This window comes from Podarcis vaucheri, assembly GCF_965113315.1.
Source record: "Podarcis vaucheri genome assembly, chromosome: 5".
In the NCBI taxonomy this organism is placed as follows: domain Eukaryota; kingdom Metazoa; phylum Chordata; class Lepidosauria; order Squamata; family Lacertidae; genus Podarcis; species Podarcis vaucheri.
The window spans coordinates 81,200,476-81,213,115 of NC_138763.1; the positions used below are offsets into that span (position 1 = coordinate 81,200,476).

At 43.6% G+C, this 12,640-nt stretch overlaps 1 protein-coding gene across 2 annotated transcripts in view; it reads right to left on the reverse strand.

The window, feature by feature from the left end:
- The window catches only part of NRG3 (neuregulin 3), a 615,395-nt gene that overhangs the window by 20,958 nt on the left and 581,797 nt on the right, over positions 1-12,640 (reverse strand). For both annotated transcript variants that reach the window (XM_082222407.1, XM_082222406.1), the window contains one exon: positions 9,623-9,749. In XM_082222407.1, coding sequence (XP_082078533.1) covers positions 9,623-9,749 — 127 coding nt within the window. The remainder of the gene's footprint in view (positions 1-9,622; positions 9,750-12,640) is intronic.

Genomic DNA, 12,640 nt, shown 5'->3' on the forward strand with positions numbered 1-12,640 from the left:
TTTCCAAGTCATGTGGTCAGCATGACTAAACCGCTTCTGCCACAATGGAACACTGTGACGGAAACCAGAGTGCATGGAAACGCCGTTTACCTTCCTGCCGCAGCGGTACCTATTTACCTACTTGCACTGGTGTGCTTTCGAACTGCTAGGTTGGCAGGAGCTGGGACAGAGCAATGGGAGCTCACCCCGGTGCTGGGATTCAAACTGCTAACCTTCTGATCGGCAAGTTCAAGAGGCTCAGTGGTTTAGACCACAGCGCCACCCACGTTTCCCTAGGTAATATGTGGACAAAATCCATGTGTATGGCTACTTGCTGGACTGAAGCAACAGTTACGCTACCTTGGACTGCAGATCTTGGGAAATTGTCAAACACACTGTGGAAAGTAAGCCATGAGTTGCGTCCATCTTGCCTCTGCACCTGTCCTCTAGCCACTGGAGTTAACTTTTCATCGCCAGGATTCCCTGAACTGCCATTCTGACTTAGGGAGAGTAACAGACTGACTACTCCAGGTTGAGTATTACTACTATGTGATGTCTCTACCTGTTTCTAGCTCTTGCTGTCCAACAGCTGCCCTTTGTGATCTCATGATTATGACGCCTGCCTGAAGGAGAGAGATTGGCCATTGTGACTTGGTGCTAATGCTGCCAAAACATTGGTCCATGCATGTCCATTTGAACAAAAGATGTAGTCCCATTCCCACACATTACTAGTTTAATGTCACCATAGGCCAGGGTTTTCATCACTATCTTCATCTTTCCTCTTCCCCAATGCAACTTTCAATGCTCCCAAGGCAGCTAAACACCTCCGTCTAACAGTCCTTTCTCAGGCATGGGGTAAGTGCCCCTTAATTCCTGCTGTCTGTCTGTGGTAGCACCTCTGCTATTGCCAGTTACTGCCTGCCAGTCATTTCTCCAATGAATGGGAGCCACTGAAGCACCAGCAGCTACTGGTGGGAAGGCAAAGGGCCTTCTCGGTAGTGGCGCCCACCCTTCCATCAGATGTCGATGAAATAAACACCTGACTTTTAGAAGACATATGAAGGCAGCCCTGTTTAGGGAAGTTGTTAATGTCTGATGTTTTATTGTGTTTTTAATATTCTGATGGGAGCCACCCAGAGTGGCTGGGGAAACCCAGCCAGATGGGTGCAGTATAAATTATTATTATTATTATTATTATTATTATTATTATTATTATTATATTACTTTTAGGAATCAGAGAACCAACTTGAGGTGGGTTGCCATTATTCTCATAGGGAACAATGGAAAGCTGAAATGAAATGAAAACTAAATACAACTACAGTGGTACCTCGTGTTAAGAACTTAATTTGTTCCAGAGGTCCGTTCTTAACCTGAAACTGTTCTTAACCTGAGGTACCACTTTAGCTAATGGGGCCTCCCGCCGCTGCCACACTACTGCCACGCAATTTCTGTTCTCATCCTGAATCAAAATTCTTAACCCAAGGTACTATTTCTGGGTTAGCGGAGTCTGTAACCTGAAGCATCTGTAACCTGAGGTACCACTGTAAACTAAACTAAAGCATGCACCCCATGCACCCCTAGAAGGCAGAAAAAGCGTCCTGTCCCATCCCTTGGCCACTATGGAAATGTTAAACTAAAAAAAAGAGTTACTACTTGCTTGGCCCTGCCAGCTAACCTGCTGATATTGCACTGCCTGAAAGTGAAGTGAGCCAAGTCAGTTGACTCCTGCCAAGACCCAGGAGAAGGACTGGCCCCTTTAAGCACTTGTGCTCAGTGCCAGACATTGTGGCAAACCACAAAATGGTGCCTTCCCCCTACCAGGAAATGGGCGGGGGGGAGGATAAAGATCTATATTGGCAGCAAGTGTGGGAGGAGACCGCAGAGCCTCCTATTCACCAAGAGGCCACTGTTGAGGCTGCACTGAGGTAGTGGCAGATCTGGCCTCTAAGGAGCACACACCAACTGTTGCTGCCATTGCAGTAGAAGTAGTGCAACTCATAATTATACATACTTTATCAACCTTCTGAGAAAAATACAAAACATTAAACAAAGCCACAAAGACTTGCGAACTACCCAGCCTAAAATGAACTTATAATGTCTGGTTTCAATAGATTTTTCAAAGGCTTAACTTAGTCTTTTAGATAAGTTCATGAAGATACCAACAAAAGGTAAGTTCGGTGATATTCACAATACCGAGAGGTGCTAGTAGAGTTGTAGAGACAGGGTGCCGGCGTTTTGCACAGGTTGCCTTTTTCTAGCATTATTGCAGTAGAAGTGGCAACACTGAGAGTGGGTGATGCATTCCTTGGAGGCTGGATCTTCTGCTCTTGTGAATCCTGCCACCCAAGGCGGCTGCCTCACCTTGCTTCATGGGTGAGCTGTCCCTGCTGGGGCAAATGCTGGCTGCCCACTGATGGGTCTGCACAAGGCCATTTAACCCATGGGTAGGCAAGCTAAGGCCCGGGGCTGGATCCGGCCCAATCACCTTCTAAATCTGGCCCACGGACGGTCTGGCAATCAGCATGTTTTTACATGAGTAGAATGTGTCCTTTTATTTAGAATGCATCTCTGAGTTATTTGTGGGGCCTGCCTGGTGTTTTTATATGAGAATGTGTGCTTTTATTTAAAATGCATCTCTGGGTTATATGTGGGGCATAGGAATTTGTTCATTCTCCCCCCCTTCAAAATATAGTCCCCCCCCCCAAGGTCTGAGGGACAGTGGACCGGCCCCCTGCCGAGAATGTTTAACTAATAGGGGCCAAGCCCCTTCTAGCCAGATTTCACTGGTGCGGGAGTGTTGCTGAAGAAGCCTTGCATAAAGTTGTTACTTTGAGGAGCAAATTCAAGAAAAGCTTCCACTTTCTTGCTCCTCCTTCCTTATCTGTGCTCATTTTCAATTTCCTTTCATGTTTAAAGGCCCATGTTCATAGCTGGAATCTGTGCGTGATTTGTCCTTTCACTTTGGGTCAGAATTGCCGAGTGCACTTTGAAAATGCTTTTGCTCCACATGGCAAGCAACCCAATACCCTGTCCAAGTGCAGTGAATTTGCTCTGGCTACTAGATCAGCTTGGCATTTTGGTACAGTAAAAGGCTTAATTGTGCTATTATTGTGAAAGTGCTTATTGTCTCCTGGCTGATTATATTTGTGCTTGTTGTTAGAGCAATTACTGAAAAGCACTTTTGAGGCATGTAGTTAAATAAATTAATGAATAATGATAGCATTTAAAAATAAGCTTTTGTGCAAATTTTCCAATTATTCACAGTTTCATGGAGAAAATCAACTGTCAAATGCAATTACCTAGCCACTCACTAGCAATTTTCCACTCCTACCTCCCAAGGCTGGCTGTCCTAAAGAAATCAATGGAGACAGCATGGTCCAAACACAGAGGAGACTGACCTCACAGCCAATTTCAACCCCTCACACTGTCATGGAATCAGCAGTGTGATCTTGGTCGGTCCTGTTTCCTAGTATGTTTAAGAGAGGATTGCTGCCTTCATCTGCGAAACACTTTGATAGCTGGTGGAGGAAAGGCACTACATGTCAGCTCTAATAGAAATGGTAGCTAATGGTGACGTTTAGAATAGGAAGTGAACCGCAGTTCAGCAACAAATCATGTGCTTTGCCTGCATAAAGTTCCAGGTTCAATCTCTAGCAGACTTCCAATTAAAAGACTGCATATAGCACAGTTGGAAAATACTCCTTCCTGAATGGCAAAACTGCCACCAGTTACAGTAGGTGATAGTGTCCGTTGCTTGAGACAATGATATGAAACACAGATGGGTGTTCCCCAGTATAACTTTGCTGGAAGTGAAAAACTCTCCTCTAATGTTCTTATGTCTCTCAAAAGTGACAAATCCCCATAGCCACTAATCCTGCCCAGGGCTGTAGCATGAGGGGTCATAGAGCAGGGAGGCCATAGCCCTAGGCGCATGATTTTGAGGCGTCATGAACCAGGCGCCCTCATGCAGGTGCATGCCCCGGGCACCAGCAAATGCTGCAGCAAGACTGATCCTGCCTGTTCCATCATGTATACCCTCTGCTCAGTGCTGAAATGAAATTTCATTCACCCCTTCTTCCATCTTGACGGAACCGTGCATGACACCATGAGGGATTAGGCCAGAAAGAGATTTAGGAGGGGGGCATTTAAATTCTGGTCCTCAGATGGTACAGAGGTTCAACCTTTGTCCATTAGATATTGGGCCAGGAAACTGCATTTGTGGCTCAACTAAATGTAACAGAGAGCCAGTTTATCATTGTATTAAGAGTAAACCTTTAAAACTAACTGGACTTTATAGCTATGGCTATGTGGGATGGAATTCAATGTGGTGCTAAGGAGACTGTTCCATCAGCACAAGCATCTTTGTGTGCCTGATGGAACAATCTTCCCTCTCCTCCAACTGCATGCCATTCTCTTATAATTTTTATAGATTGGTTCTTATTTGCAAAAGTTTCTTAAGTTTCCATCCATGAGGAGGGAGCTGATGTATGGAGCAAATAACACTAAGGTAACATTAAGGTACCTTTTGGTTACCTAGCAGTTCAAAAGCATGTCAAAGTGCAAGTAGATAAATAGGTAGCACTCCAGCAGGAAGCTAAACGGTGTTTCCGTGAGCTGCTCTGGTTTCGCCAGAAGCGGCTTAGTCATGCTGGCCACACGACCTGTTGTCTGCGGACAAACGTCAGCTCCCTTGGCCAGTAAAGCGAGATGAACGCCGCAACCCCAAATTCGTTCGTGACTGGACTTAACTGTCAGGAGTCCTTTACCTTTAACTTTACCTTTCAGTTATGTACTTCCATAACTATACATTGGCTTTCAATCAATACTTATTTATTCCCTTTCCAACCTCAGTAAATAGAAATGTGCTTCACTGAGAGGAACATAGGTGTTACACACATTTCCATGGAAATGAAAATAAGACAAAACATTGACACAGAAGATCAGCAGTTCAAGAAGCATGCTAGGCTGCATCCTTTTCCCCTAACATTGTTTTCTATGTACAAGGAATATTCTTGTAGGCAAGAACTATGGGTGGACTGAGCAGCCTAATTCAAATGTTTTAAAAGTATGCACAAAAAGTATTTAAGTTGTACACAGTTGGTATACACTTTTAATGTAAAATACATCTTTGTGGACTTTCTACATGCCAAAACTTCATTACAAAATTCAGATAAATGTGCAATCTGACTGTGAGTTACCTTCTGATCTACAAGCAAGTTCAAGTGGGTTGGTTCAAGTTAGCCCACTGAGGAAAGCCGACCAAAGAATTTCTCCCCCATCAATTGTAGGGGCATATTGCACAGTAATGTGATTTGAAGAAAAACTGCCTTTTTTAAAGTCTTAGTGGCACTCAGTCACAGGTCCATCCCATCCCATTGCACGCCATCTCTAGCTTTTCAGTTCTTACCCAATAATAAATTCATATGAACCACACATATCTGGTCCATACTGTACTTTTGAAGTCATTTCCAACAGAAAACACACAGCTCTGCTTCTCCATAATATCTGAATCAGGAGAGATTGTTAAAGCTCTAGACTGATTTCTAAATGCAGTGGTGGATCTGAGGAGGGCCAAGAAACCGCGCTTGAATCCAGAAAAGATGGAGACTCTTGGGGTAGGTTGTTCTCATGTCTGAGAAATGCCCATTCTGAACAGAGTCGCACTCCGGCTGCAGCAGCAGATACACAGCTCTAGGGTACTCTTGAACACAACATTGTCACAACAGGCCCATGTATCCTCTTTGGGTAGGTGAGCCTTTTACCTGCTTTGCCTGGTTCACCAAATATGAACATTCTTGGACTGAGATAGCCTGACCACTGTAGATGATACACTGGTTACCTTGAGGGTGGATTACTGCAGTGAACTCCATGTAGGGTTTCCCTTGGACCTGGCCCAGAATATCCAGATGGGGCAGAATGTGGTGGCTAGACTGCTGATGGGGAACACATAGCCGCCAACATGGGACAAAACTGTTAAAACATCCCCATCTACTACTGAGCCTGGTTCAAGTTCCCTGTATTAATTTACAAATCCCTAAACAGGTCCAGGGTTTTTACTGATTTATAATTTTTGGGAAATGCTTTGATTTTTTTTAAGAAATAGGGGTAGACAATGCCGACTTCCAGACTGGTATCTGAGCATAAGGAGAACCAAGGACTCATCTATTCTGGCACCCTATTCTCACAGGGCCCAACCAGATGAAGAAAATAGTAGCCATCAAGAATACAGAAGCTGGCTGTCCCTGAAATCTGAAATATGTACCTAATTTTCTCTTAGAAAATAAAGAATGAAAAGGCTCTTAAATGTTATATAATTAGGTATGTCTGTTACTTCCTAAATATAGTGTTGCTGATCGTAAGTATTAGTTCCACATCTTACAGCGTGAGACGTATAATGTCAAATGTAACCCTCCTAATCTGAACCTTCAGTGAATTTAGGGAGCTCGCAATTTATTGAGCAGTTTGAAAGAAGAATGCAAATGAGAAAACATGCCATTTTAAAGCACTGTGTGAAGTGCTGTGTCACAGATGAAAAACACCTCTTGAAAGCAAACATCCATGTTTTTAACCTTGCATGCAGATTTGATAATCAAGCTACTGAAGCTTTCGTTGGCACAGAGGTGAGCGAGGGAAGAGAAGGAGGACTGTGGTATTTTTTAACTGCAGTTATGCAAACAGCTGAAAACATAAATGAGGCTAGCTGAAGTGAAAAGCAAATTTGCAATGCATTTAAAACGGGCTGCAAAAAGGAAGTGGCAGGATTATAGTCACTTCCTTGCATTTACATAGCATGGTCTCTTGAAAACAAGATCCCAAAGGGACATTGAATCTGGCACATATGTACAGAAGGGTCTTTCTGCCGTGCAAATCCAGCCTGTCAAAGCACTAAGGTACAACAGTATACCAAGCTATGGATAGAAATGATGGGGGGGAAGTCCTAATCCACCATGGGGTGGCAACCTGTGGTCATAGGCAGTGCTATTTTTCTAGAAAAAGAGGTGCCAGAACTCAACATAAACGCCTCTCTTGTTCTCTTATAATGGCGCCAAGACTGAGTTCTGGTGAGTTCTGGCTGAAAAGCCCAGGCCCTAGGCCTAATGCTGAAAGCTGCCTGCAAGTGATCAGTTCAGGCTGCTGGCAAGATCATAGCTGTCAAGTGTCCCTTATTTGAAGGGACAGTCCCTTATTCCAGCGCCATGTCCCGCTGCTGCCCCTTATTGATGGATGTCCCTTAAATGTCCCTTAAATGATGTCCCTTAAATTTCAAAGGAAGCAGCTCCTCTCCCTCCCTCCCTGCCGGCCAGGGAGGAGGGAGGCTCCAACTGTGTTGCTTGGCTGTGTTGCTCACCCAATAAGAAGTCTAAGAACGACTGGGGGGTGAAGCTTGCATGCCTTGTGTGTGGCTAGTTAATGCAAGCTGAGCCAGGCCGGGGAGTCATCTTAAGTTGAGGCTTCATAGGCCTTGTGGTGCATGTGATTCAGATTCTATTCAGTTGAACCTCTGGTTACAAAGTTGGTTGAACAGTGTTCTCGAAGCTACCAGCATGAGTTTGACCAGACTGCAGGAGGACAGGAAGACTGGAGTACCTGGAACAGGTGAGGCTGCAGGTCCCTTATTTTCAAATCTGTAAGTTGACAGCTATGGGCAAGATCAATCAAGTTTTGGTTCCAGCAGTCTGCTGGGCAGGGAGGAAGGGCGTTTGGTGGGGAGAGGGAGAAAAGAGAACAGTAAAGAGAGAAATACAGCCCTCCTTGGGTTCTGGCCATGCCCACTTTTTTGAGGGGGGGTGGACACAGTGCTAACCAGAACAGCTTCCATTTTGTAAAACTGTATTTTGCAGCTGCTGGTGGCCATTTAAGTTGTTGTTTTCTTAACCCCTAAATTACCCAGAGCAGTATTATTTGGGGTCAGCTTGCGAATGAGGCCCTCAGAAAAGCATAGGCAGGCAATGAAGTCAGGGCAATGTGACTGGACCATCCGGTCACCATTAACAGCCAGGCTATTCCGCTTTCAGTCAGGGGAACTATAAATGCTATGAGCGGTCTGGAATCTTTGAACAGAAAGGAGCCGGCACCATAACAGTCCCCCTGGGGGCAGAGGAAAGCCGCCACAAATGAGCCACAGTCCCCACTAAGTGGCTCACATGAAGGGTAGCAAGTTATCATTATTATGGTTATTATGACTGTAACTATCAGGGAGGGCAAGCAGATATCTTGGACTGTCTCTAATGATGGCTCAACTTGTTGAAAGGCAGTTTAAGTTTGGTGAGTGGATGAGACAGCAGGGCAAACCGGGCTTTGGTTTTCGGGGAAAGATCTGTCTGGGCAAAAGCTCTTTGTGTGCCCAAAGTGCAGCCTGTGCTGTTATGCAAAGTAACCTTCAAGTAGAACGCAACCTTCAATTACGAGATAGTCAATTGCAATGCATAATGAAGGCACCCCATTAATCTTGTCTTTCCGGGAGGTGAGAAGAAAGAGAAACGAACTATCAACGCCAGTAAAATGGAGCATTAAAAACTGAGATGGAGAATATTCTTGCTTATGGGCTTTTAATCCCACTACCTCGATGCATCTGTTCATGGAAAGGCAGTGACATTTCTAAGATAAACAACAACAAAAATAATGAAGGACTGAAGCAGTAGGTGTGTGTGTGTGTGTGTGTGTGTGTGTGTGTGTGTGTGTGTGGTTTTTGATGATATTACTTTTATGTATTCCTATCACTATCAGTACCATGGTTCAAGGAAAGAACCCAATTACTTTAAGAGCATAAAAGGACAGGAGAAGATGTGGCTCAAAAATATTGATGGGGAGCTTGGCACTAGGATCATACAACCAACTCTGTGTGATCTGCATTGGTTCTGATTTGTTCCTTGGTTCAGAGTGTGATTGTGTCAACCTCTGAAGCATCATGCAGCCCAGGACAAGGTTACTTCTAGAATGGCCTTCTGTCCAATCTTTAAGGTCATTGCACGAGAACCTGATCATAATCACATGTTGATTTCTGCTATTGAAGGCAAATGAACAGGGAACAATAACGGAAGATAGCAACTCTAATTACAGTCCCACAATCCAACCAGGGGATCTGATTCAGCCCCCCTTCAATTATGCTGACCCATCCTGGGTCCACTTGCCTCCCACTTGCCTGGGAACCATCTGCCTCCAGACCCAAGTTCTGAATTAGTTCAGGCTAATGTTTAATTTGGAGTTTCTTACATAGCCAGCATATAATTGAAAACCTTGTGTGGAGATAACTAAATGTGTTTTTTCTCATAGCCTGCTGTTTTGCACCATAAAGCTATATAGTTCCCAAAGTCATTGAGCCAACATGGCTGGCTGTTGAAGGCAACTTTTTTCCCCCTACATTCCATTTTGCTCCCTGAGGTTTTCCTATAAATTTTACATCTATTCAGATGCTGGCGTTTACTATGGCAAACCACAACAAGACAGCATAATAAAGCTCCAATTTGCACTGTTTTAACAAAGACCGTTGGACAAATAAAATGATTCTGTTCAGTCCCCCCCCCCATTCCACAGCACCACAGGTGCAAATTAGTGGCACATCTGGGGGTGACGAGAACCCAAACCATCAGCATTAAAGCATTCAACCAGTGAATTAAGGATGGAGATTGGCAAAGTTACTTACATTTTGCAGCTGGACTCGGCTTTCGGCCCTGGTCTCTGATTTTGCCATCATGCTGGAAGCATTAAGGCTGTAGGTTTTCCCATTTCGTGTCTCTTTCAGCTGTTCCTGAATAAGTTTTGTTTGCTTTCTGCAAAGAAGAAGAAAAAAACAAAAAGATGTCCAGATAAAGATGGGCAGTGATTATTATTTTCCTAATCTCAACTATTCTAATGTGATTTCTATTTCCAACTGTCCTAATATTTTCAATGACCACAGACTAGAACCGAAACCTTTGTGAAGGCAACCCCGCAGTAATGCAGGGTTTATGCTGAAATGAGGGATGAGTGAATCTGTCTGTTTCAGCTTTTCATTTTCCCAGTCTTACTTTCATTTCTCCACATTTTCACATCAGTTTGCATTTAAAAAAATAAAAAAAATAAAATTCATGACAACTTGTAAATTCATTTTAAAAACATTAAAATTCATCGGCATCTTAGTGCAAAGTTCTCCTAATATGCACAGTTTAGCTGTGATAAGTGCACATTCCCCAAGGCTTGTGTATATTGACCAGGAAATATGCAATATCTGGTTGTTCTGCACATTAACAATATCTAGTTGTTAATGCACATTAACCACTGAACTTCCATTCATCTGAACATCTGTTATTACCAACAGTAGAGCTGTATGCATTTGTGGACAGAGAAATTGGGGAAAGTACCTCAACAAAATGCTAGAGCAGCAAGGGAGAAATTCTCCTACAGGTTCTCAGGGGTGGGGAATCTTTTTGTTTGTTTCTTTGATTCTTTTTCACTGCTGCTGCAAGTGGTTACAGCAGCAATAAGCCTACTGGCAGCCTGGCCAGCATTCTGCATCCTTCACAGTGCTGTGGAGCCAGGGTTGTTCTGGAGCATTGTGTGGGGAAATGGAGAAAAATCAGAGAAAATTGTGCAAAGTGCCCTTTTTTGGTAGGGGGGACATGTTTTCAGAAGAATATGCCTCATCTTAGCAATAAATAAGCTTTCCTTTTTGCAATTAACACTAGAAGTATGGCTCTATCTGCAACCATGCCTGAAGCTTGATCTATAATTTGTAACAGAATTAACACAATTTCACTGCAAGTGAAATTCCACTGTGGAGTATGCTTATTTGGAGCATTATTACAAACATCCATTTTAAAAGAATTGGGGAACAAAAGTTCATGGTTCATGGGAATTATATGAATTGCATGTTTTATGTGCTTTTTAAAAATAGTTGTTTTTATTAAAGGATTTTCATAGTTATCAAGTGTACATACAACGTCCCTGTTTTCCATTCACATAGCCTTTCCTACAGATCAGTTACATCTGATGTGAGACACTACTGTCATAGACACCGTGAGTTTGGTGCAGGGTGGAGGGAAAGAGAGAAAAAGAAGTGGCTTTTCGTTCTTTTATGTGCTTTTTAATTACATCTCTCACTTCTGCAAGCATCAGTACATTGCTGGCTGTCACTGTATATCTATCTACACCAGTGTTCCCCAACCTTGGGCCTCCAGCTGTTTTTGAACTACGGTTCCCATCATCCTTGACCACTGGTCTTGCTAGCGAGGGATGATGGGAGTTGTAGTCCAAAAACAGCTGGAGGCCCAAGGTTGGGGAACACTGATACACACACAAACTCAAACCCGCCACATCTGTGGCTGATTCAAGGGTGTGAACTGCCAGAGTGGCTTGACCTATTATGATGTCAGAAGGATCATTGTGAGATGAAACTGTTCTGATGTTCTGGCTGGGAACTGTCCATTCAATTTGAAAACACTTCAGCTAATTTGGCCATACATTTCATGTCCCCACCCATTTTCGGACCATTCTAGTAATCAGAATATCTGAGGAACGTAGGAAGCTGCCATATATTGAGCCAGCTCAGCGTTGTCTACAACGACTGCCCACAGTTCTCCAAGCTTTCAGACATGAGACATTCTCAGCCCTGCCTAAAGATGCCAGATGGAACTTGGGAGCCTTCTGCATCCAGAGCACATGCTTTTGAGCAGTAGCCCTTTTTGGTTGTTGTGAGCTAGTTTCAGATGCTTAGCTAGTGAGAGAATACCACAGCAATTTCGAGATTGCTGCGGACAAGTCTTATATAAAAGTATTTTGTTCCCCGACCACCACAGTGGGTAGATGGAGTTCACCTTCAGGTATTTCTCGCCTCAAAACAGCTTCACCTGATTCCTTTTTCCTCAGAGGATGCCCTATCTGTGAATGAAAGCTTAGCTTGGGGAAAGTGTTTTTCAAATGGAAAAATGACCAAAGGGAAAGGGGTTAAACCGCTTTTTTACACCCACCCTTCTTTCCCTGAGACTTGCAAGCTTGCGCAGGCCGATTTTTTGCCACAAAAATCCACCACACAGAGCCTGCTGCAATGTACAACTTGAGCCAAAGTGAGCCAGTTGGTCCCTACCATTTTTTTTTTATTTGTCACACTGACTGCTTGAAATGTGGCTCATACCAACATTCAAAGGTGAAAATGGGCAGTCCCAGGCCAATGTTGTTAATGTTTTGGGGGAACAAGCAAATAAACAAACAACCACCAGCAAACGATGACATCTGGCAAAATGCTATTGTCAACATGAAGGGATGCTTGTCCAAAATGTGGGGAGATGTATTCACAAGCGTAGGGAACTGCTAGGTCTGTTTGTCCATGTAGCTTAGTTTTGCCTGTGCTGACTAGTTTGCTGCTCTCCAAGGTTTCAGAGGTCTTTCTCATCACTTAGTACCTGAGTTTTGTAACTATGCTGAGCATCACCCCTTCTACATGCAATGTATGTGCCACTGAGGACCAACACATGTTCCTCCTTCAGCATCCATTATTATACCTCTGCATTTCTGTCTGCAAATAGAAACCCCTTTCTCCAGCTTATGATAATTACAAAAACCCAACTTCTACATATAGCCATTGCAATATGTATCTGCCATTGCAGATATTTTTAATTTGACTGAGTGTTCCCCCAAAGGTCTACCACTGAGCTCTTGTCCCTTCTTATTGATTATTTCAAAATGT